Source organism: Myxocyprinus asiaticus, chromosome 6 (assembly GCF_019703515.2).
Source record: "Myxocyprinus asiaticus isolate MX2 ecotype Aquarium Trade chromosome 6, UBuf_Myxa_2, whole genome shotgun sequence".
NCBI classification, from domain to species: domain Eukaryota; kingdom Metazoa; phylum Chordata; class Actinopteri; order Cypriniformes; family Catostomidae; genus Myxocyprinus; species Myxocyprinus asiaticus.
Genome location: NC_059349.1, coordinates 5,652,900 through 5,679,198, shown reverse-complemented (window position 1 = coordinate 5,679,198; position 26,299 = coordinate 5,652,900). Strand labels below are relative to the sequence as shown.

General features: G+C 39.1%; 1 protein-coding gene across 5 annotated transcripts in view; it reads left to right on the top strand.

Moving 5' to 3' along the window:
• LOC127442851 (PH domain leucine-rich repeat-containing protein phosphatase 1-like) overlaps positions 1–26,299 on the top strand; it is an 81,393-nt gene that overhangs the window by 32,707 nt on the left and 22,387 nt on the right. For all 5 annotated transcript variants that reach the window (XR_007897529.1, XR_007897526.1, XR_007897527.1 and 2 more), the window contains exons 2-10: positions 8,801–8,997; positions 9,849–9,974; positions 14,410–14,558; positions 16,993–17,139; positions 17,889–18,116; positions 19,358–19,560; positions 21,066–21,126; positions 21,646–21,741; positions 21,825–21,980. Coding sequence is in view for 1 of the 5 variants with exons in the window: in XM_051701089.1 (XP_051557049.1) it covers positions 8,801–8,997; positions 9,849–9,974; positions 14,410–14,558; positions 16,993–17,139; positions 17,889–18,116; positions 19,358–19,560; positions 21,066–21,126; positions 21,646–21,741; positions 21,825–21,980 (1,363 nt within the window). In the remaining 4 variants the exon portion in view is untranslated. The remainder of the gene's footprint in view (positions 1–8,800; positions 8,998–9,848; positions 9,975–14,409; positions 14,559–16,992; positions 17,140–17,888; positions 18,117–19,357; positions 19,561–21,065; positions 21,127–21,645; positions 21,742–21,824; positions 21,981–26,299) is intronic.

Below are 26,299 nucleotides of genomic sequence, written 5' to 3'. Positions count from 1 at the left end.
CTTTCTTAAATATTTTTATCAAAGAATATTTGACATTATTATTATATATTGTCAACAAATTCTAGAAATGAACACAGAAAATAAAGAATAAATAAAAATACAATAAATAGCTAAATAAACATGAGTACTGTATGTTCAGTATCGGTCAGTTGCTGACCATTAAAATAAAGAATAAATAAAAATTATAGCTAAATAAATATCAGTACTGCATGTTTAGTATCAGTCAATGGCTGACCATTTAAATAAAGAATAAATAAAAATAAAATAAATAGCTAAATAAACATCAGTATTACTGTTTAGTATCAGTCAAATGCTGACTATATTAATACTGCCGAGTCAAGAGATAAACAGCGGCAGCGGTGTTACACCGTATTCTGCTATACAAGTTCAGGGGAAACTTTCAACGGTGGAAAACCAGACTTTTAAATATTACATTTTATAAATGACACGACTGGAATTGTTCGGTTGAAGGGGGTACCAAACTGTGAATCCTGAACAAAACAGTTTGGTGAATACATGTTTACTCGTTAGCTTCCACTCAGTTGACAACAATGAATGTAGCTACATGATTAGCTAGTTAGCTATGAGCTCGTTGTCACGGAGAGTAAAAAACGGACCAGCATTGCATCTCACCAACTAGGTAACAACACAGCGTGAAATCAACACTCACCACACACAATCCACCACCGCACCGTTTTCTGCTGAGCTGCAAAAAGTTGCTCTGATGTTTACCTTTCAATCTGCTACATTACTGACTGCACTGACAAACTATAGCTGGCTAACAGCAAACAGACATGAGTGACATGGTTGTCAGGGACAAGGTTAATGTTATATTAGTTATATTGAAAAGGGAAAATGATGAGGTCATTGTTTATTAAAATCCAGTATGTATTTCACAAACTAGTTAGCAATTTACAGTGAAGACACAGCTTAACTCAGCACTGTCTGCAGAACCACCATCAGCAGAACCACCATCAGCTCAGCTATGTAAGCAATGGACAGAGTGTGCTCTGCTGGACAAACTACATTATGACACCCATTCTAAATCACCCCAAGCATTGTTTTCTGCATTATATGTTCTGAAAAAATGGTTCCGTATCTGTGCATATCAGAAAACGTACATGCCGATACCAATATATCTGTGAAAGGCCAATATTGGCCAATAATATCAGCTGACCGATAAATCGGTTGGGCATTAGTTAAGGACTCGGAGTTGGCTCGGACTCGACTAAAGTGGACTTGAACCCAACACTAGAATACACCACTTCTATGATGAACATGTTTTAAAATTTGTGAGTTCAAAGTCATTTTTATAATTTTTTCTGGGACTTAAAGTCCAAAATGTCATGTGGTGTAACCATCCAGAGACAGTAAAAATATAAGTCTCATTAAAAGCTGAAATGTTGGCATAAGTAGTTTGGAATAATCTTTTTTTTTTAATTCTTTATATATATATATATATATATATATATATATATATATATATATATATATATATATATATATATATATTATTAATATCTGAAAAACTTTTGTTCACCAAATCAAAGTCAGGTGGTGTAACCAACATTCAGGTAGCCATTTTTAAGAAAAAAATAAGTCCAAACATAAAACAGAGAGGACCCATTTTGTCTCTCATGACTGTGTGAAGTTTTTTTTAAAAATCTGATATTTTGAGACTTTTATGAGAAGGCACATTTTGTTAAAGTCAAATGGAGTAACCCTAAAAAAAAAAAACGTAATATTCGTGAATAAAAAATTAATATTTGTTAAAAAAAAAAATTTTTTTTTCTTAAAATATATTTGAAAACGTTTTTTTTGAAGTTATTCAATTGTGCACACCTGCATGTTTTCAATGTGCAGGGAAAGGTTTTTAATTATTTCATTTATTGTAACATATATGTAACTTAAGCATTTAGAGTGAAATCAGTAATTGGTGCTACTAATTGGCCGTTAATGATAGCGGTGAAACGGTGAATATCTTCACAAACATTAAGCCGCTTCCTGTCGTTAACATGTGACTGTCACATATGGATAATACGGCTGCAGGTACATTTATTGGTCTCTTGTGAAGAGTTCTTACTCTTCAGAAGCTAATGTTCTTGTTTGTGAATAAGGTTGTTTGTGGTTTTAAAGCTGCTCTGAAGGCATGGAAGCTGACGACCGTGCTGTAAAGTGGGCTGCAGCACTCCATGTGGCGTACCGTGGGGTCCTAACCCACATTCTGCTACTGCTGCTTTTGGGTCACATCTCTCTCTCTCTGTGTGTCTCAGAAGTCAATGCACAAATGCTGCTGTGGAGTCATCTGTGATCTCACTGAGACGCATGTGAGAACGACCATTTAGAGCAAGAGTAAAAGGCTAATAGAAGAAAAACAGTCAGACAGGTTTGGAACAACATAAGTAAATGATGACAGTATTGAACTAACCATTTAAGTTGATAAACCTTTTTTAGGTTATCCCATCAATGGATTTTTTCTTCCCTGACAGCACAGGTCTATTGCAGGATGACAATGCCAAGATTCATCGGGCTAAAAATTGTGAAAGAGTGGTTCAGAGTTTATGACAGTTTTTGAAGTGTATGGCAAATCTGCACATGTGGGTCTACATGTATTTGTCTGTGACTGTTATACACTCACTCCATATGGAGCAAATATAGCGTTGCTGAATTATTCAAAGAATGCTTGAGTTTCTTTTAGCCCTTATGAACATGGAAATGGTGTTCTTTTCTCTAGTTGTGATTGAGATCTACTGTACTTTGCCTGTCAGATCATCTTAAAATATTTTTTTAAAAATGGGGCAGTTAGTGGAGTTCAAACAGACAGAATTTTTTAAGGAAATAGATAACAGATGTTTATTTTATAATAGAAGGAAAACAGATTGGTCTGTAGGGTTTGCTGTTAATACTCTTGGTTGTTGTGTAATTCACTCAGACATGATTGGCTTGTACTTCACCACTTCAGTCACTCATCTGTGTAATCAGTTCTCAACTATCATTGTACTGCTGGATATTACACTTATTCTTGTGGAGACTTGCTCTTTGGGTAGTAACTCAGAGACTCAGACATCCTAGTATGATGGTCAAATGAAAGGTCAGATCTGTAGCTTTTTCTCATCATTTGCTGTATCTACCCTTTACTAATACTGACTGCTGAGTCCCACTCTCTACTAGTACTGACTGTTGAATTCCTCCCTTAAAGGCTGATTTATATTACTGCATCGAACCTAAGCCATTGCCTTTACCGTAGCCTGATGTGCACCTCTTCAAAAATATAACTACATGTCGTGTTGATGCAGTCCACAACAGCTGTGAATGGCCTGCTTTGTAACCAGAGACCATCCCCCAGGATGACAAAAAAGATATCTGCGGTAGCGTCACATTTTCTTCAAGATTATTTTAAGATTTATGCATCATATCCACTGATCAGGGATCATGTCGTACTTGGACTCGATTAGTTTTTTTTTTTCAGGAGTATCAACAGTTTTTACATTGTTTATGTTACACTCAAAAATGCAACAAAAGCCAGATCCGTTTACAACTTTCAAACTCTGTGCTTTTTTCCTCTGGCCTTTTACTCTATAGGCCTATATTTAGTGAAACAATATTTGTTGTATTCTACTTGAGACCTTTCCGATCTGTATGATGTTTTGACCGTATCTTTGACAGTATGGTGTACAGTTAATAATCATATTTCATAAGTTATGGAAATGGAACACTTCTCATTTGACTAAGTACTGAATCCCACTCTTTACTAATATTGACTGCTGAATTCCACTCCCCTAGTTTTGATTGGTGAATTCTTCTCTATACTAATACTGACTGCTGAATCCCACTCCCCCAGTACTGACTGGGGAATTCTACTCTATACTAATACTGACTGCTGAATCCCACTCCCCCAGTACTGACTGGGGAATTCTACTCTATACTAATACTGACTGTATGACACCTTCTACTAGCACCGACTGGTGAATTCTACTCTATACTGACTGCTGAATCCCACTTCCCAGTACTGACTGGTGAATTCTACACTATACTAATGCTGAATCCCACTCTCTACTAGTACTGACTGCTGAATCCCACTTTTTTTGTAGTACTGATGCTGACTTTCACTTACTCTTATTTAGTACTGACTGCTGAATTCCATTCTGTTATAGTGCTTATACTGAATCCCATCTCTACTAATATGCTACTGACTCAGGGCTCGAAAATAAGGACTGCCTGATGACCCGAGGCCAGTGTGAGGGAGATTCTGGCCAGTTGCAAGAACTGTCACTTGTGCTGCATTTATAACGTTAGTGCAAGCAGACAACAAGCGAGAGAGCTCAAAAATTACACGGAGCAAACACAGTCTACTAACCAATCACTCAGAGACAAGCGAGCATGATTATATTTAGCTCTCAAAGATGTGTGAGCACATAATATGCTGGACGTGCTGAGGCACAGGGCAAATTTCACTCAAGTGATCATCCCTATGCCCTACTCACTACGAAAGACAGAGCTCTTGATGTGGGCACACTGAAGAAAGCATGGCGTTACAGATAAAATGATGTCTTCACCAAAAGTCTTGTGAAAGGGTCCTTTTGTTTGGAACGACCTTTCTAGTGGCGTCCCCTTCCCGAAGTGCCCTTCAAGAGTGCAGAATTGCCTTTTGGAAAATGCCCACAGTCACGTGAGCGCACTTCTAGAACTGCCCTCAGTCTTTTCCAAGTGTCTTATCAGCACCAATTACCAGTGTGTAGAAAATTACAGGAAAAAAAAAAAAAAAACATTTTATGAATTTCAGAGTTGGATTGCACATCTTACGCAACATTTAATGTATCCTTGCACATTTCATATTCACAGTGCGGGCAATTCCCACATTGTTTAGTTTTAACATGTTGGTGAAAAATAGTAATCCACACATTGGGGACACAAGAGATCAACAGTTTCTTTCAATTAGACTGTAAATCCGTCTCTCTCCATGCATTTCTCTCATCATCTCTTCGTACAGCATAGACACGGTTTAACATGCATGCGCACTCATAAAGGGACAGCGCAAGTATTGTTTGCACAGTAAAAAAAGTGCATTTTCTTTCATTATTTCGCCTTTAGAGATGAAGCACTGAATGAAACGTAATAAACTTTGTTAAATCCTGCTTATACATGTGGTTGGAATGTACTTCATCCGTGCATTCTCTCCATCATGGGCTACCGGTCGGGTTTTTCGTTGTCCGAGCAAATACATAACTTATTGTGGGTTTAATGTTGGTGTTTTATTACCTTTCATCCCAGAACCCAGTTTAGCTGCTTCGGAAGGGTAATGACTTTGAATGTGTGTGAATACATTTTTGTTCCCTCCTAAAGCTGGGTGATATGCAGGAAATATGTTCACGATATTTTTATAAAAAATACAAACAAAATCATCACAATATCCAATTACTTCGTCAACCCCCCGGCTGAGGGATCGGTGAATATTCTTGCTTTAGTGATTTTGCATTGAAAATGTAATTCAAGTGGTCAAAAAAATAAAAAAATCATAGATAGCCACCTTTCCATTTACCGTCACACAAGTATCCGTCTATGACAACAGGCGGAAAATTACTAATACAAATTAAGATCTAAAAACAATTATAAATGTAAACATAATAATTGTAATTATGATAATACTCCCTTAAATATAAATCATGGTTGGAGGTGAATGTGTCTTTGTATTATTTTATGTTTTAATCACAGATGTAGGTTATAGGCTGCAGAGTTGTGGTCACAATGAACTGCTCTGTGGAAATAAAGTGAACTGAAAGCACCTCCTGAGCTGAGATGTCTGAGGTCATTTGCAGCATTCTCATAGACGATACTGTTCTTGCAAAAAAAAAAAAATAAATTCAGAAGACTGAAACAAAGAGTGAAAACCCTTTACATACGTGTGTTCCACGAGACTGCACGCCTCCGAACAAACAACGTATCATACATGCACATAGACGGCTTTTCTGTCATCTGTTCTTAATAATATAATAAAGTGTGTTTCTTCAAGTGCATGTCTTAAGAGTAGCTTAAATTTAGTTTAACTATGTCTGTGTGTCTAACAGCATTTCTTGTGTCATTCCGAATCCGAGATGTCTTACAGTTACCCACCATGCACCTTATATTCGCTACCTGCAATTAAACGTCTTCTGTCAGTGTGCGTACTTTGCTGCCTGTGTAATTTGATACGTTGGTAAAGAACATCTGGCTTTCAATGCTTTATTTAGGTTCATTTATCATGGGTCATAAACTCTTCATTAGGCAACTATTCTTTATTTAAGGCTGTTCTATTCGTTAGGCTATTGTATTGATATTGGGATTTCATAATGTTTCCCTCCCTTTTAGACAACCCAAATTTCACACTGGTGTTGTCCCTTGTACTGAGTAAAACCAGTAACGCCGTACACCGTACAGCCCTACTGTGCTTTGAACATCAGTCAGTTTTGGTCTTGTTTTGGTTGTCTAATTTCATGTTTCCATCCACATTCTTAATTCACAGATTAGGCTTAATTTCTACCTACTGTTCATTACATGTTACAACCGATTTAGTAGCAAGGTCTCCTCTTGCTTATATGGGGTTACGTAAGACATAAATCATATCTTGCAAATTATAAATGTGATACAGTTTTTAGGGAAATTGTATTTAATGTACACTGGCAGTCAAAAGTCTGGAGTAACGTACAGATTTAGCTGTTTCAAAAGGAAATTGGTACTTTAATTCACCAAAGTGGCATTCAACTGATCACAAAGTATAGTCAGGACATTACTGATGTAAAAAACAGCACCATCACTATTTGAAAAAAGTCATTTTTAAACAAATCTAGACAGGCCCCATTTCCAGCAGCCATCACTCCAACACCTTATCCTTGAGTAATCATGCTAAATTGATCATTTGTTACTAGAAAATCACTTGCCATTATATCAAACACTGCTGTAAGCTATTTGGTTTGTTAAATGAAGCTTAACATTGTCTTTGTGTTTTTTTGTTGTGTTTTTTTCCTCCCCTTTTTCTCCCCAATATGGAATGCCCAATTCCCAATGCGCTGTAAGTCCTCGTGGTGGCGTAGTGACTCGCTACAATCCGGGTGGCGGAGGACGAATCTCAGTTGCCTCCACGTCTGAGACATCAATCCACACATCTTATCACGTGGCTTGTTGAGCACGTTACTGCGGAGACATAGCGCGTTAAGGTTTCACGCTATTCTCCGCGGCATCCACACACAGCTCACCACGTGCCCCACTGAGAGTGAACCACATTATAGCGACCACGAGAAGGTTACCCCATGTGACTCTACCCGCCCTAGCAACCGGGCCAATTTGGTTGCTTAGGAGACCTGGCTGGAGTCACTCAGCACACCCTGGATTCGAACTCGCGACTCCAAGGGTGGTAGTCAGCATCAATACATGCTGAGCTACCCAGGCCCCCTCTTTATGTTTGTTTTTGAGTTGCCACAGTATGCAATAGACTGGCTTGTCTTAAGGTCAAAATTAGGTAAAAAATGGCAACAACAAAAAAAAAGCTTTCTATAGAAACTCGTCAGTCAGTCATTGTTTTGAGGAATGAAGGCTATACAATGCTTGAAATTGCCAAAAAACTGAAGATTTCATACAAAGGTGTATACTACAGTCTTCAAAGACAAAGGAAAACTGGCTCTAACAAGGACAGAAAGAGATGTGGAAGGCCAGATGTACAACTAAACAAGAGGATGAGTACATCAGAGTCTCTAGTTTGAGAAATAGATGCCTCACATGTCCTCAGCTGACAGCTTCATTGAATTCTACCCGCTCAACACCAGTTTCATGTACAACAGTAAAGAGAAGACTCAGGGGTGCAGGCCTTATGGGAAGAATTGCAAAGAAAAAGACACTTTTGAAACAGAAAATCGAAAAGAGAAGGTTAGAGTGGGCAAAGAAACACAGACATTGGACAACAGATAATTGGAAAAGAGTGTTTTCATTGAGCTTTTGTGGGATCAGCTAGACTGTAAGGTGCGTGAGAAGAGCCCGACAACACAGCCACATCTATGGCAAGTGCTACAGGAAGTGTGGGGTGAAATGTCACCAGATACTCAGGACAAACTGACAGCTAGAATGCCAAGGATCTGCAAAGCTGTCACTGCTGCACATGGAGGATTTTTTGATGAGAACTCTTTGAAGTAGTTTAAGAAGTTCTGAACATTAATTTTTTTTTTTCCAAATTGTAATATAAATTTTTCATGTTATTAATGTCCTGACTATACATTGTGATCAGTTGAATGCCACTTTGGTAAATAAAAATACCAATTTCTTTCCATATGAGCAAAATCTGTACATTATTCCAAACTTTTGGCTGCCAGTGTATATAAAAATATTTAGCTTTAGACACATTTTTTTAAAGCCATGATGGTTCACTGGGGCCAGTGAAAATTTTGTCAGTGCAAGTAAAAATTTGAACCACTGGCCCGACAGGGCCAGTAGAAAAACTCCTTAGCGTTGAGCCCTATGACTGCTGAATTCCACTCAACTAGCACTGACAGCTGAATCCCACTCTACCAATACTGAAATCTGAATTCCACTCTCTGATAGCCTAGTACTGACTGCTGATTTGCAGGCACTTTATAGAGTGGGAACAGTAATTAATTGTAAGTAATTGACTTGAAAAAATTATCACTCAATGCATTTCTTGTAAAGAGCATAACAAAAAACTATTTTGTTTTTTTGAAGACACCAACTGATCTTGTGTTTACGAAGCTAAAGTGGACATTTAGAGTTGACTGTGAGACCTGGTGACGTCAATCTCATGTCTCTCTCTGTTCTGCAGGTAAACCTCACAGCATTGAGTCCTCTGAGTGCATCCAGCTCTCTGGAACATATAACGTGCGTAAAGGAAAGCTGCAGCTGCCGGTGAACCGCTGGAGTCGACGGCAGGTCATTTTGTGTGGCACTTGTCTCATGGTGTCTTCAGTCAAAGCAAGCCATACGGGCAAGATGCACATCCTCCCACTTATCGGAGGAAAGGTACTGAAGTCTAACTAATGGTTCTACAGTAGGGCTGCAACTAACGATTATATTGATAATCGATTAATCTAACGATTAATTAGAGTGATTATTCGGGCGATTATTGCAATGATTAATCATTAGCTCTTAACTGACTATTCAGCTTGTGCCCCAACTTAAAAGGTTGTATTAAACATGCTTACTAACAATAAAGAGGACAAAATCATCTTTTAAAAATATCTCTATATGACATTCACTGAATTAAAGGAAAAAATACTTAAGTTTAATTCAGTAAAAAAATTCACTGCAAAAAATCCTATTGTGATCAAGTGTTTTGTCTTGTTTTTTGTCTAAAAATACGCCAGGGTGTTTCCTTTAAAGACGCTCGACACGCAAGTTTTGCTTCAGTGGAGCGGCAGCTCGGGCTCCGCTTATTCCACAACAAGAGTGCTTCTGTATTTACTTATTTTGTATTTTTGCATTATAATTCCCTCATACTTTGTGATCTACATCACCTGAAGCTGTTTGGAAAGTTTAGAGTTCATCTGGACTGTGAGATGTGTTTTCTTCCTCTCCTCAGTCAGCGTCATCATTAGAGTTTCATATGATCTCATGTTACGTTAAATGACATCAAACGACTATACATTGTTGTCGAAATGTTTTGTTGTCGATAACGTCGACTAGTCGTTTCAGCCCTATTCTACAGCCATCACTACTGAAAAGGAACAAATGTATCTGGGTTATTAAAAATATTCTATATATGTGTTATAAAGATCTATTTTTTTATAAAATCTTTTTTTATATTTAGTATTGTATTTCATCTTTGGATGTGACCTTTCATTCTGTGTCTTTTGTGTTTGTGCTGTGTTCAGGTTGAGGAGGTAAAGAAACACACTCACTGTTTGGCCTTCAGTTCAGCTGCTCCTCAGAGTCAAACCTACTACATCAGCTTCAACAGCTTCACTGAACACCTGCGCTGGCATCGGCAGGCTGCAAAGGTGTGTGTGTGTGTGTGTACATGAGTGTGTGAGGGACTCGTACAAATAAGTTTTGTAAAATCTGCTTACCAAATCAGTCACTTATGAGTTACCATTTGGTTAGCATGCTGGTTTAGATGTTAGCTGCCTATGTAGGTGGCTCACAAGGGTTTGGGACAGAACAAAAGTGGATGTTTGTTAAACATTTAGGCTATGTTGCACTGGTTTAACAGTCACTGTTGACCCATGTGTCTGGGTTGAACTTTTGCACAGTGTTCTCTTTCTCAGCTTTTATTGATATTTATTTAATGATGTGAGGCCATTTGAACTGTAAACATATTGTAAAGTTCTCATTGGTAAATGAGGAAAAAAACTATAGTACAGGGGTCAGCAAACGTTTTGACATGGAGTGCCATTTTTTATTTTCCTGGTCAATGGCTGTGCCATTCATGAGCTGAATTGGAGGCTAAACACTATTAAAAGTGTGACGAGACTCACGCTGCACGTGCAAGCCATTTGCACATTACAATCCGATCAACTATTTAGCCCTTTTCGGTGAATCGAATCTGCAAAATCCTAAAACTTTATTTCCAGGTTTAATTTATATTTTGAATAGACTGAATAGATTTTTGAACCCCATGATGTGGGTTTATGTTTTCTCTTTTAATCGTTTAATGTAATTTTGAATGTGACCATGATTTAAGGAGGGTGTACCTGTATGCTGGGTTGGAAATCTCAAGGATTAATAGTGGTGTTTTCCTTATTACATCACATGTTGTTTTGAAAGCAAAAGTGCCATAGGTTGCTGACCCCTGCTATAGTATGATTATTTTTTTATAATATTGCCTATTCTTTGCCCCCCCTGTAAATCATGGTGTGTTATTGAACAGCTAGACTCTATTAATATTCCAGAGTGCTTGGGGCCTGGGTAGCTCAGTGGTAAAATACGCTGGCTACCACCCCTGGAGTTCACTAGTTCGAATCCCAGGGCGTGCTGAGTGACTCCAGCCAGGTATCCTAAGCAACCAAATTGGCCCGGTTGCTAGGGAGGGTAGAGTCACATGGGGTAACCTCCTCGTGGTCGCTATAATGTGGTTCGTTCTCGGTGGGGCGCATGGTGAATTGAGCGTGGTTGCCGCGGTGGATGGCGTGAAGCCTATGTCTCCGTGGCAACGCGCTCAACAAGCCACGTGATAAGATGCGTGGGTTGACTGTCTCAGACGCGGAGGCAACTGGGATTCGTCCTCCACCACCCGGACTGAGGCGAATCACTATGCGACCACGAGGACTTACAGCGCATTGGGAATTGGGCATTCCAAATTGGGAGAAAAAGGGGAAAAATCAAAAAAAAAAAAAAAAATATTCCAAAGTGCTTTTGAACATTACACCTCTGTGCTTTTATAACTACAACAAGCATGGCCTGTTTTACATACACAATCTGACCTTTTTAAAGTCAACATATTAAAATGTACCCCATTTACCTCCTTTAATATATGTTCTTGGTCTTATTATGAATTGTTTATAAGTGCATGTTATTGCTAAGAAAAAATTATGTTTGTCTTCATAATCTCCCATCAAAATGGCGTTACTTTTCAGTTGATGTCACATTGGCCACATGGACAATTGGTTAACGTAAATAAACAGCCATTTAGGCATTGTTTTTGCCTACAGTTGCAGCCTTACTATTGTCTTTCCCCCTTAATTAATATAAGTGAAATAAAGGTTACTGCAATAATAATAATAGATTTGAAAATAAATACCATTGGCATATGGGGAGATGGAGGGTGGATAAAATCAAGTTCGATTCTACATTTTTTTATTTATTTTTTTCGTTTGAATATTCAGAAATTGAAAATACAGAAATATAGAAATATAGTTGCAAATTACATTTATCAGGCTCCAAGCAGTTTAGAAAGGTGGAGAAAATGACCAAATTGCCAAATTTGAAAGAACAAATTTGTCAGGGGCAAAATATTCTCACTTTCTTTTCCAAGTGCACTAGTTACTTTTTAAGTATAATTTTTGCAGATTTTCAAGGATTAGTGAAACAAAAAATATCTCCAATTTCACTTATGCCATTTTGAGTAGTGGGGTGGCGATTAGGGATGTGCATGGATTTTTGACATCCGGTTAATCATTTGACGCGCCACTATTTGAATACCAAAATCACTATTCGGTTATTCTACACGTGCAATAGAGGTCTTAAACCCGACCCGAACTCGACGAGTTCCAACAAACCGTCAGGATTTCCAGCCGGGTTTGGGTCAGTTTTTCAAGTATAGGGCGAGTTGGGGGCTTTTCAAACATGCTTGTGCATCTGCGCTGTTTTTCTATATACTGTTAACACGCACTGGATGGACATCTTTAACTGTTGGACTGAATCTAACTTTTTCAGCGTCTTGCGTGGGATCGCCAAATTTTTAGACACCAACGAAAGTTAAAAAGAACTTTAATTTTTATCAATGCATCTTGAAACACCTGCACTGTGTTTCCTTCATTGTGCTGCGTTTCAAAGAAGTTCAGGTTGCATAGAGAACTGTTGTATGTATTTTGCTATTTTGGCTCATAGCTCACTGTGCAAGTTTTTTGTTGCTCTTTTGAGTAGTGTTTGAGGAAATTCCATTGCAATAAACATTCTGTATTCCTGTGTCCCGATTCCTGACAAAAAAACGATTAACCATTCGTGAAACCTCACGGTTTACCGAATGTTAAAAACTGTAACCTTGCACATCCCCAATGGCGATCTCCTCATTGGAGTCAACCAGCTCATGCACCCTCAGCCTAGGCGAGATCCCTAGTGTTGCCCCGAACTAGGTGATGGCCTAGTTCGCCTACTCCTAGAAACGGCCCTGCTAGCCCATATTGTTGCGAAAATATTAGTGAAAATGTAAAAGTGCGTGTTATAGTGCCACATAGGGTCAGATGGAGGTGTGTGTGTGTGCACTTGAGTAGTGGGGGGATTTGAGACCATCCTGCCAAAGTTGCGGTCTCTAGGACTTAAGGTTTTTGCTGCCCAGATACATTAAGGGTGTGTTCACACTTGTAGTTCGGTTCTCTTGGTCCTCTTGGTCCGGACCAAAAAAGAAAATGATACATTTAGTCCTTGTTCACTTAGCGTTCACACTGGCATTTTTAACACCGAACCTAAAGATATAAAACAAAAGGTGTCAGGAAAAAGTCACAACCTGATTGGACAGCTTTTATGACGTATTTTTGCGACAGAACATTCCGAACATCCAAAACAATGCTGGCTGCTGGGCTAAATGTGCTCGTTGAATTTGTGTGTATATATATATATATATATATATATATGGTGGTATTTTTACCAGCTGAGAACAAACATCTGTAAAGGAGTCAAAACAGCGCCAGGAATTCCTCCGTTGCGCACACAAACGAAGATATGTTGCAAGGACGGCTGACGGCGGTTCTGACGCCTGTACCGAACTGTAATGGGCAACATAGCTCCTATGATGAGAAGATCCAGGTATGCTTGAGGTCAGTGTTAGGCAAATTACTTCCTGTTTTTGGTCTGTTTAGAAGTCTTTGGTCCATGTTGCGTTCATATCAGTCGAACCGCACCAGAGTTCGTTTGGAAGCGGACCGAGACCCACTATTCAGGCGGTCTCGGTCCACTTGTTTGGTGCGCACCAAGGTTCGGATGGCAGCGTTCACACTTGTTCAAATGAACCGCACTAACAGAGCAATCGCACCAGAGTTCGTTTTAATCGGACCAAACCTGCCAAGTGTGAACACCCTTAGTGAAGAAGATCAGTACAAATTACAATTGACTAAATATTTTATAGTGTCTTGTGAAGAGTCCGATTTTTAAATATTTTCATTAAATTTATAATAGTTCTTAAAATGTATGAAAATATCAGCCTTGTCTTTATCTTTTCTATGTTATTCAGAGTATATTTGCCCTGAAAATGACACCACGTCATTCATGATTGGAATAGCGTGACTAAGCCCTAGTTGAGAGTCCTACTTTATCACACTTTACTATGGAGGAGCCATCCAAAACAAACGCAAGTAGGGCAAAGCTGGCAAGCCTATTTTACACAGCTTTTCCAGAGACAACCTTGTGCTGGGAGAGCAGAGCGGCCCACCGGGACCCTCAGATTAGAATAACCACAGAGGAGGGAGAAAGATTTCTGAGCGAGCAGCATGTGTCACACTCCTGTTTGAATGTTATCATGTGTGATTGGAGTGTTGTTGAGCAGTGGATTTGAACAAACCCTTAAAGTATTAAACTTCGGCGTGTAACTCATACTGCAGTGTGCTACAGTGCAACAGACATGAATAATACCTCAAATCACGCAGCTTGTTGATGAGAGGTGTACTTTTGATTTTTAATTATCCCAACTTGATATTCATGAAGGTTGCCTGTTGCCCCTGCACCTACTGGACGTGATAACTTAATGAATGACCTGTCTCTATCTCTGTCTCTGTCTGTCAGATGGTGTCTCAGCGCATCAGTTCGGTGGATCTGTCATGTTGTAGTCTAGAGAAATTGCCGCCCAACCTGCTGTACAGTCACGATCTGACACATCTGAACCTCAAACACAACTTCCTGCCTGCTGACCAAACACTGCTGCAACTCCAGAAGTCAGTCTGTTTGTGTGTGTGTGTGTGTGTGTGTGTGTGTGTGTGTGTTGCATTAATGATTGTTGCTTCAACTTCAACTTCTTTGTCTTGCTAAGGCTAATTTTATAGCTAAGATTTGATGTATCCTAAATACACACAATTATAATATATTTTCATACTTTTGCGTAATTTGCTTAACAAAATTACAGCTTGATTGGAAATGACGTCCATTAAAAATACTCTGCTAACAAATGATATTTACCTGTAACTTTGTTTTCTTCAAACATCACTCGTCTCATATTTCATCTCAATCATGCTCTTCACTGACAGTTTTGTCCACTTGGTTAATAAAAACACTAACTTTTGAAAAACTTTATTAGGGGCAAAATTGTTTGATGTTTACTGGAAACGACACCACATCTGTGGGGACAGTCGTCATTTTTTTTTTTTCACACAATTTACAACAAATTCAAAAAATATTGAAGAGTCATCATCAAAGTATGGTTACAAACATGTCCCTTGACTTTTCAGTCATAAAAAAGGTTTAAAATAGTCAAGAAACACCATTTAAAAGGCATTATTCTATAACCTAACCTTTTATTAAATAATATGAAATGGTTTAACTATATTGTTTTACTCATTTTTCGAAAATATATTTAGTCAATTGCCTGAAAAAACATTTTTGTTTAATTGTTAATTTATTTTTATTGGAATTTATTTTTATTTAATGGTATGATTTATTGATTTTAGTCTGATCAGTGGTGTATGTTTTGTGACGCTATTGACATCATCTTAGAAAATGTATCTTTTAAGAGAAATTGTCACTAGTGTTACAACCCTTTTTCATTTGCGAAACAAAATAAAATAATAAAATAAAGAACAACAGTCAAGTTGTCCTTTATTAATAAAAAAATAATGTCAAGATGTTAAAAATGTTTACCCTCAGTTTTCATGGCGAAAACTAGGCTTGGGATCGCTAATTAGAACATTATTATGCATTTTTTCAGAAATAAATAGGGCTGCTCATTACACAATATTCTTTGTCTCTTCAAACATATTTCTCAACACAACTTTGGTTAAGTATGAGTGGCAGGGTCAATTAAAGGGGGTCGCACACTGGACTCATCTGGCTGACGATGTGGTGCGTTCTAAAATTTGAAACAGTTATGTTCTACGAATGAGACTGCTCAAAATTCTGCAGCGCCACGGAGTGCAACTCGCATAGTTTTCCATTAAATTTGACCCAGATCATTATCAATTAGACATCACTGGATGATGTATTGTGTATATTTATCTGTCATATAGCTTCAATGTAGTTTCTGTTACAAGTGGATCTTTTTGTGGTTTGATAGCTTGAATGAAACCTCTTTAAGGCTACATACAGAGAAATTGCATAATAAACGTCGCCATTTCTAATCATTCAGTTTGTTCAGTTACACCAGTTTCATACACTAACCTGCATACTCATCTGCCGATATTTTGATATTATGGGCATCAGTCTGCTCCACTGATTAACAGAACCATGTTAAAGGTGACATGTCACATTTTTTGTTGTGAAACAACATGTAGATATGTAGACAACTTTAAGCAAGTCATGTGTTGGTTGATTTCTCCAAAAAGTGTTCAGTAGAGTCCGAAGTCTGGAATTTAAAATCCCATTTAAACCTGGAAATAAACGACGTTTTAGGATTTTGAAAAGGAAAGTAAAGATGTAAAATGAAGATGACATATGTAAGGTCGACCGGTATTGGATTTTGCCGATAACTAAGGTGATGGAAAAAGCCTATAACCGATTAATCAGCTGATAGCTTTTCAAATCAATGTATTTAATGTGTTTTCTTAAAAGCAAGATTAAGAACAATTCTTAAAGGTTTTTTCACTGGTGTATCCCACTGTAGATCACAACAATCTTGTTGTGTTTTGTTGAAGACTTTAAGAGACTGTGCCAGGATCCAGGGCGTGCTAAGTGACTCAAGTCAGGCTTCCTAAGCAACCAATTGGCCTGGTTGCTAGGGTGGGTAGAGTCATGTTGGGGTAACCTCCTCTTGGTCGCTATAATGTGGTTATAACATTATACAATTACATTACACAATATAATGTGGAGAATAACTTGAAACCTCCACATGCGCTATGTCTTCGCGGTAACACGCTCAACAAGCCACGTGATAAGATGCGTGGATTGACGGTCTCAGACGCGGAGGCAACTGAGATTTGTCCTCCGCCACCCGGATTGAGGCGAGTCACTACGCCACCACGAGGACCTAGAGCGCATTGGGAATTGGACATTCCAAATTGGGGAGAAAAGGGGATAAAATCCAGAACAAAAGGAAAAAAATAGATCGTGCCGGGGCGCATTTGTCAAATTGTGATGTGTGAGACGAACCTCAACAGATTGCACTTAGAACTGTAGAAATGTCTTTAAACACAAAATGACGATTCCTCTCTTATCCCGCAGATTTTCATGCTTGCGAAGTCTGAATCTATCTAACAATCAGTTGAGAAGTTTCCCGCTGCCCATATGCTCCATCAGCACACTGACGGAGGTCAATCTCAGCTGTAACCACCTGACCTCCATCCATCCTGACGTGGCCAACATGACCAAGTGAGAGACTATACAGCTGCAGCAGATTTTCACACAGTGTGTCATGTACAGTACAGTCGCTCAGTGAGGATCGAGTTCATAGAACATGAAATCATCATTAATACACATTCCTGGTCTGCAAATGTAATAACTTTCTCAATATTTTAAAGGACTTTCCTTTTATACTGACCTCTAGAGAATATGCTGTATAACACACCAACATCACTGCTGCCATCTGCTGGACACACAAACAATCTTATGTCTGTGTTAATGGCACTATAATGTCTTAGAGTCATCATTGTGTAGTTTGATTAAATATGATTGTAAATTGTATATAAAAATAAATAATTAATAATTGTATTTAGACCCCCAGTGAGCAACCCGAAGGTGACTGTGGCAAGGAACACAAAACTCCATAAGATGTTAGCCAGTTCCCCTCTGGCTAACATCATGAATATAATGCCAATATTACTTAATTATGTATAGTGCAAGTCATGGTTTAAAATTATTAAACTAAGTAAGTGTTAAGGGTCAGTGTTTAAACAAAGATATTGGAAGAACTGTGAGATTAATGACTAATGTCTTTGAAGTTCATCCTGGATTAACTGCAGAAGTTCACATAGATGCAATTGTCCTTGTTAGTTGGCTGATGAAGGCTTTTGTTGGTAATTAAATGATAGTCTATGTATTCCATTTCAATAGTGTAGAACGCTTTGTAAGATGTTTCTGTTTGAAAGTAACTGGCATTTTGGTGCACCTGTTTGTGTCAGTCTGCAGACGTTGGTGTTGGACGGTAATCTTCTGTCATGTCTTCCGGCCGAGCTCGGCTGTCTGCAGCGACTAGCGTATCTAGGTCTGTCCTTCAACGAGTTCACTCAGGTGCCGGCGGTGCTGGAGTGTCTGCCTGCCGTCGAAAGACTCTGTATGGCGGGAAATAAACTGACGGTGCTGACGCTACAAACCTTACGCCTGCTGACGGTTAAACACGTCGACCTGCGGTGAGCACAAACAGAATTAAGCAGAGATCGGTTTACAAGACTTTGGGAGGAATTCACGAAACTGTTGCACCGCATATAGTAGTCATTTGTGTGAATATAGCACTCATTTTTTTGTAATTAACAAAGAAAATGATATCCAGTGATAGTTAACTTATATAGATTTTAAATAATAAAAATATGATTTTTGGAAGCACAAATATATATTGAGACACTGTTACATATCTTGAGTCACCAATGACCCTATGCACTTTCAATAATTAAGCAATTATAATTTTCTTTTTTTTTTTTTGTTACAATTTTCATAATAGAAAGGATGAGGGATATTAGAGATCTGTGGACATAAAAAAAAAAGAAAATGGATGAAGTACAGGGGGTGAAATTAAGTACCGGGTAATGTATGCATTTAACCTCTTCAACTCTGTGGACCCAGTACCGGCTCCGTGGGCACGGCTACGAGTGTGTAATAAGTTTAGGATTACAAAATAAAAGTTCCCAGATCCAACTGAAAGCTTAGAATGTGAACCTATCACAGAACTCCATCACTTTTGCATTTATGTTACATAAAATAACAAGATGAGATCTAAAATTCACAGTGTCGCAAATGAGTGCCACCTTTGGGTAATGATGTAGAAATATAAATGGAAGTGTTTCATATAGCACATAAATGGACAAGTCATACGTATATCAAATTAAAGCACTTACTCTCAGGAATGTGACTATGATGTTTATCAAAGAAATCATGTTCTGTAAAATGAGACCAATTTTATGCAGTTCCACTGCATGTGTGTGAGTTTAAAATTTGGTTTGAAAAATTGCAGGCAGCAGAGTTGAAGAGGTTAAGGGTTTAAAGAGCTGATGCTGGTGTCTGGACTGCAGTGAGAGCTGTAGAGTCCCTATAAACATAGACATAACATTCATTCTCAGTGAATTCACTCCTAGATTTTGACAACAGATGATAATAATTCTGCACTGCAAAGCCAAAATGCTGTAACTACTGCAACTCTGAACACAGAAAAATGGCTTCAAAGTTTTTAGTGTTCTCTGAATTTGAGCATGGTTGAGCCAAACCCGTTTGACACAGGACAGATCACAGTCTGAGGGACCCGATTCCAGTCATAATTCAATTTTGATAGTGTGTAGTTACTGTATTTTGACTTTGCAGGGCAGTATATTTAGTTGGTACAGTAAGTTGTGCTCTTTCAAGTTGATCATGGATTAAATGCGTGATTCTGTCTCATCAGTTTAAATCAGATCTCCAGCGTTGTTCCAGATGAGCCGGAGTTTCTGCGTCATGTGACACAGTTGGACGTGCGTGATAATCGACTGAGCGAGCTGGATGCATCTGTCTTCCCACGGCTGGAGGTTCTGCACTGTCAGAGGAACGCCATCACACGACTGTGTCTGCGTGGCTGCATGCTCAAAGCTCTCTACACCGCCAACAATGGTACCAAACACGCCATTATACAGTGCATCCGGAAAGTATTCACAGCGCTTCACTTTTTCCACATTTTGTTATGTTACAGCCTTATTCCAAAATGGATTAAATTCATTATTTTCCTCAAAATTCTACAAACAATACCCCATAATGACAATGTGAAAGAAGTTTGTTTGAAATCTTTGCAAATTTATTAAATTAAAACGAGAAAAAAAAATCACATGTACATAAGTATTCACAGCCTTTGCTCAATACTTTGTTGAAGCACCTTTGTCACCAATTACAGCCTCAAGTCTTTTTGAGTATGATGCTACAAGCTTGGCACACCTATTTTTGGGCAGTTTCTCCCATTCTTCTTTGCAGGACCTCTCAAGCTCCATCAGGTTGGATGGGGAGCGTCGGTGCACAGCCATATTCAGATCTCTCCAGAGATGTTCAATCGGGTTCAAGTCTGGGCTCTGGCTGGGCCACTCAAGGACATTTACAGAGTTGTCCCGTAGCCACTCCTTTGCTTCACTATAGGGATGGTATTGGCCAGGTGATGAGCGGTGCCTGGTTTCCTCCAGACATGACGCTTGCCATTCAGGCCAAAGAGTTCAATCTTTGTTTCTCATAGTCTGAGAGTCCTTCAGGTGCCTTTTGGCAAACTCCAGGCGGGCTGTCATGTGCCTTTTACTGAGGAGTGGCTTCTGTCTGGCCACTCTACCATACAGGCCTGATTGGTGGAGTGCTGCAGAGATGATTGTTCTTCTGGAAGGTTCGCCTCTCTCCACAGAGAAACGCTGGAGCTCTGTCAGAGTGACCATCGGGTTCTTGGTCACCTCCCTGACTCAGGCCCTTCTCCCCTGATCGCTCAGTTTAGCCAGGCGGCCAGCTCTAGGAAGAGTCCTGGTGGTTCCAAACTTCTTCCATTTACGGATGATGGAGGCCACTGTGCTCATTGGGACCTTCAATGCTGCAGACATTTTTCTGTACCCTTCCCCAGTTCTGTGCCTCGATACAATCCTGTCTCAGAGGTCTACAGACAATTCTTTGGACTTCATGGCTTGGTTTGTGCTCTGACATGCACTGTTAACTGTGGGACCTTAGATAGACAGGTGTGTGCCTTTCCAAATCATGTCCAATCAACTGAATTTACCACAGGTGGACTCCAATCAAGTTGTAGAAACATCTCAAGGATGAAACAGGAAACAGGATGCACCTGAGCTCAATTTTGAGTGTCATGGCAAAGGCTGTGAATACTTACGTACTCGATTTGTTTTTTTTTTTTTTCTTTTTTTTTTTTTAAATAAATTTGCAAAGATTTCAAACAAACTTCTTTCACGTCATCATTATGGGGTATTGTTTGTAGAATTTTGAGGAAAATAATTAATTTAATCCATTTTGGAATAAGGCTGTAACATAACAAAATGTGGAAAAAGTGAAGTGCTGTGAATACTTTCCGGATGCACTGTATGCCTCATGTTTGCCACACATTTATCAGCTTGCTTGATATTTCATATTTCTTCCCACAGAACTGCAAGAGTTGGAAGTGAATCCTGTGGCCTCCAATCTCACATACATGGACATCTCAAGGTTGCTTTGATGTTTCTCAAACATTAACTTGGGTTATTATTAAATTCAGCTCATTTTAAAGGAATAGTTAATCCAAAAATGATACTTCTATAATCATTTACTCACTTTCATGTCTTTCCAAACCAGTATGACTTGCTTTCTTAAGGTGCGGTCACATTTACCTTCGCACAGCAAAATTCTGTGGGCGAAATACAGCCATTTCAATGGGAAGCCATGCAATTTTGAATTTTGCGCAATATACTTCCAGTGGCAAAGAATTTTGTCCTTGCAGAGTTCAAGTTTAGTGAACTTTGACAGGCGAATTCACCGCATTGACCTATAGGAAGTTGCTTGTTTTACAGTGACCTCTGTGTGGGCGGTACTTCGTACACAGCTACACTGAACATTCACAATGGAACTGCCCACACCTTCTTCACCCGCAAATGTTTTGCCATCCAAAAGATAAATGTGACCGCGCCTTAAAGCGAAACACTAAAGGAAATGGTGTAACTGAGGTGTGTGTGGTTTTTGCTTTCACAGAAACTATATGAAGGCTCTTCCTGATTGGTTAAGTGACAGCAGAAAGCTGGAAGTTTTAGATGTCAGCCACAACCACATCACCGAACTGCCGGCATGGTGAGTGTGCGCTCGTGTTTTCCGTGATAAATGACAGTGTTATGCATGTGGATTCACACAATCTCTCTCTCTCTGGCTGTCAGGTTGTTGTGCAGTGTTAGTTTGAGGAAGGTCTTGGCTGGTCATAATCAGTTGAAGCGTTTGCCAGAGCGGGTGGAGCGTCCTCTAGTGGAGGTGTTGGATGTTCAGCATAATCAACTCATTGAGCTTCCCTGTAATCTCTTTCTCAAATCAGAAAGGTAAAACACTTCAACCAAACCCCAAGCATATAGAATATAATGCTGAAGAAGCCAAGAAGTGTGTGAATCTCACCAAAACATACCCAGGTCATATTTAACCCTTAAAATAACTTTGAATAATTTTGTAATTCTCATTATTCTCAATGCTGATTCTCAATACTGGAATACAGTATAACAGTAAAAGAAAATATTGTAACATATTAATTGTTTTATTAAAAGCAGCAGAAAGGGAATACAACAAATACTAATATTATATAAAATACTTAATTTAAATAATATATTATTGGGTGTTTTGTGCATGTCATTACTGAATATGCTGAATTGTCATGAAAATAATGTCACTAATGATCCTAAAAAATAGGCTTAATTTTCTGTATGCAAAATAACTACAGCTGTTGATTTAACTTCCTAATTCAGTCTGATTATTTTATAAAAAGTAACACATTAAAAAAGTGGTGTCTGTCACAATAATGAATTATCTGAATTATTATTGTTTATTTATTTTAAGATGATATAGTTTTTGTTTATTATATATTGATTTATCTTTATTTAGGTTATTTGTCTTTTTTTTTTTTTTTCATGTAATTCATGCGATAAAATTTTTTAATAGATTAACAACTAATTTTGCTTTTGGATTTTGCAGTGAACTGCGACTTGTATATGAGATCCACTCTATCACAGTAGCTTAAATAATATTCTAAAGAAGCCAATAAATTAAACTTTTTAATAGGATACTAAAAAGTGTGTAGCAACTCGTAATGTAATAACTGCACAATGTATAAGTGAAACAATGTTTACAATATAATAATTTTCTCTCAACATAATACAGATATGAGAACAAAATGTAATACATTTTTTTTTTTTTTTTTAAATAGGTTATTACATTAAAAGAAATGTAGGCTTATTTGGCTACATTGTGAAGTCAAACATTTTTATAAATTTTTTTCTAATTTTGTGATTATGACCTGCTCCATCATTTTGAGTTGCTTTGACCTAGAATCACATTTTAAGTTCTATGCACTAAATTAAAAAATAAAGTTTCCGCTTTTTAAATTTATGTAATTATTACGTTTCTAATTATTGTTGAGATTTACTCATTTAAAAGGTTGTCATAAAAACGTGTTCATATTCTACAAAAATGTATAATGCATTTAAAATTTTAGCGATATGCTTCTCTATAGAGAAGCTTTTCATTTTTCTAGCTAACTAACAAGCTAAGGACATTATTGGCTTAATCTTTCTGAGATAATGTTAGGTGACAAGTTCTTCACAAGCTGTTATACTGACATCTTCCCGCGGTTGAAACAGCTTAGGTGCATATATACTAACATTTATTTACCTGAGTTGCATTTCAACATAAAATATTATATTTCTTTGAATATAAGGTTGGACTGTTACAGTGTACAGTAGTAGTCAGAAGTTTACATACACTTGCAGCTGCATCCAAGCCATACATCACCAAGTGTAATGCAAAGCGTCGGATGCAGTGGTGTAAAGCACGCCGCCACTGGACTCTAGAGCAGTGGAGACACGTTCTCTGGAGTGACGAATCACGCTTCTCCATCTGGCAATCTGATGGACGAGTCTGGGTTTGGCAGTTGCCAGGAGAACGGTACTTGTCTGACTGCATTGTGCCAACTGTGAAGTTTGGTGGAAGGGGGATTATGTTGTGGGGTTGTTTTTCAGGAGCTGGGCTTGGCCCCTTAGTTCCAGTGAAAGGAACTCTGAATGCTTCAGCATACCAAGAGATTTTGGACAATTCCATGCTCCCAACTTTGTGGGAACAGTTTGGGGATGGCCCCTTCCTGTTCCAACATGACTGCGCACCAGTGCACAAAGCAAGGTCCATAAAGACATGGATGAGCGAGTTTGGTGTGGAAGAACTTGACTGGCCTGCACAGAGTCCTGACCTCAACCCGATAGAGCACCTTTGGGATGAGTTAGAGCGAAGACTGCGAGCCAGGCCTTCTCATCCAACATCAGTGTCTGACCTCACAAATGTGCTTCTGGAAGAATGGTCAAAAATTCCCATAAACACACTCCTAAACCTTGTGGAAAGCCTTCCCAGAAGAGTTGAAGCTGTTATAGCTGCAAAGGGTGGGCCGACGTCATATTAAACCCTATGGATTAAGAATGGGATGTCACTTAAGTTCATATGCGTCTAAAGGCAGATGAGCGAATACTTTTGGCAATATAGTGTGTGTGTGTATATATATATATATATATACATACATACATATACACACACAGACACAAACATACATACATTCACACATACACAAATGTAGTGCAAAACTAAATATAAATCTGTAATATACAGTGCAAGGGAATGTAATGGCAGAAGAAGTTGAATGTGTTGGATAAATATAAAAAGACTAGACTGTGAACTGCACATAATTATTGCTCAATGGGGCAGTTTTAACTGTTCATGAGAAAGATAGCCTTAGGGAAAAAACTGCTCCTGTGCCTGACGGTTCTGGTACTCAGAGCTCTGAAGCGTTGGCCAGAAGGCAACAGTTCAAAAAGGTAGTGGGCAGGGTGAGTGGGGTTCAGAGTGATTTTTTTCAGCCTGTTTCCTCACTCTGGAAGTGTATAGTTCTTGAAGTGAGGTCAGGGGGCAACCAATAATCCTCTCAGCAGTCCAAACTGTCCTTTGTAGTCTTCTGATATCCGATTTCGTAGCTGAACCAAACCAGACAGTTATTGAAGTGCAGAGGACAGACTGAATGACTGCCTGAGTAGAACTGGATCAGCAGCGCCTGTGGCAGGTTGAACTTCCTCAACTGGCGAAGGAAGTACAACCTCTGCTGGGCCTTTTTCACAATGGAGTCAGTGTGGGTCTCCCACTTTAGGTCCTGTGAGATGGTAGTGCCCAGGAACCTGAATGACTCCACTGCTGCCACAGTGCTGTTTAGAATGGTGAGGGGGTACAGTGTTGGGGTGTACCTTCTAAAGTCCACAATCATCTCCACTGTTTTGAGCGTGTTCAGCTCCAGGTTGTTTTGACTGCACCAGACAGCCAGCTGTTTAACCTCCCTTCTGTATGCAGACTCATCATCATCTCGGATGAGGCCAATGACAGTGGTGTCGTCTGCAAACTTCAGGAGCTTGACAGAGGGGTCCTTGGTGATGCAGTCATTGGTGTAGAGGGAGAAGTGTAGTGGGGAGAGCACACATCCCTGGGGGGCACCAGCGCTGAATGTACAGGTGCTGGAAGTGAATTTCCCCTGTCTCACAAGCTGCTGCCTGTCCGTCAGAAAGCTGGTAATCCAGTGACAGATAGACAAGGGAACAGAGAGTTGGTGTAATTTATTCTGGAGTATAGCTGGGATGATGGTGTTGAAAGCCGAACTGAAGTCCACAAAAAGGATCCTTGCATTTGTCCCTGGTCTGTCCAGATGTTGCAGGATATGATGCAATCCCATGTTGACTGCATCCTCCACAGACCTGTTTGCTCGATAAGCAAATTGAAGGGGATCTAGAAAGGGTCCAGTGATGTCCTTCAGGTGGGCCAACACCAGTCTCTCAAATGATTTCATGACCACAGACGTCAGGGCAACAGGTCTGTAGTCATTAAGTCCTGTGATTTTTGGTTTCTTTGGGACAGGAATGATGATTGAGCATTTGAAGCAGCAAGGGACTTCACACTGTTCCAGTGACCTATTGAAGATCTGTGTGAAGATGGGGACCAGCTGGTTAACACAGGATCTAAGACACGTGGGTGAAACTCCATCTGGGCCTGAATCTTTCCTAGTCTTTTGTTTCCGAAAGATGCATCTCACATCATCTTCACAGATCTTAAGTGCAGGTTGAGTAGTATGAGGGGGGAGGAGGGGGGTTGCAGGAGGTGTTGGTGTTTGTGTGAAGTGAAGGTCAGGGCGGTTGTGGGGTGTGAGATTGGGCCTTTCAAATCTGCAGTAGAATACATTCAGGTCGTCAGCCAGTTGTTGGTCCACCACAGGGTTGGGGGTAGGAGTCCTTTAATTCATAAGTTGTTTCATGCCACTCCACACTGATGCAGGGTTGTTAGCGGAAAACTTGTTTTTCAGTTTCTCAGAGTATCTTCTTTTAGCCACTCTGATTTCCTTGGCCTGGCCTGATTGTGCAAGTCTTTATCCCCACCCCTGTAAGCATCCTCTTTGGCCTGACGAAGCTGCCTGAGTTCTGCTGTAAACCATGGTTTGTCGTTGTTGAACGTTGAATAAGTCCTAGTAGGAATGCACATATCCTCACAGAAACTGATATATGATGTAACAGTATTTGTGAGCTCGTCCAGATTGGTGTCTGCAGCCTCAAAAACACTCCAATCAGTGCAGTCA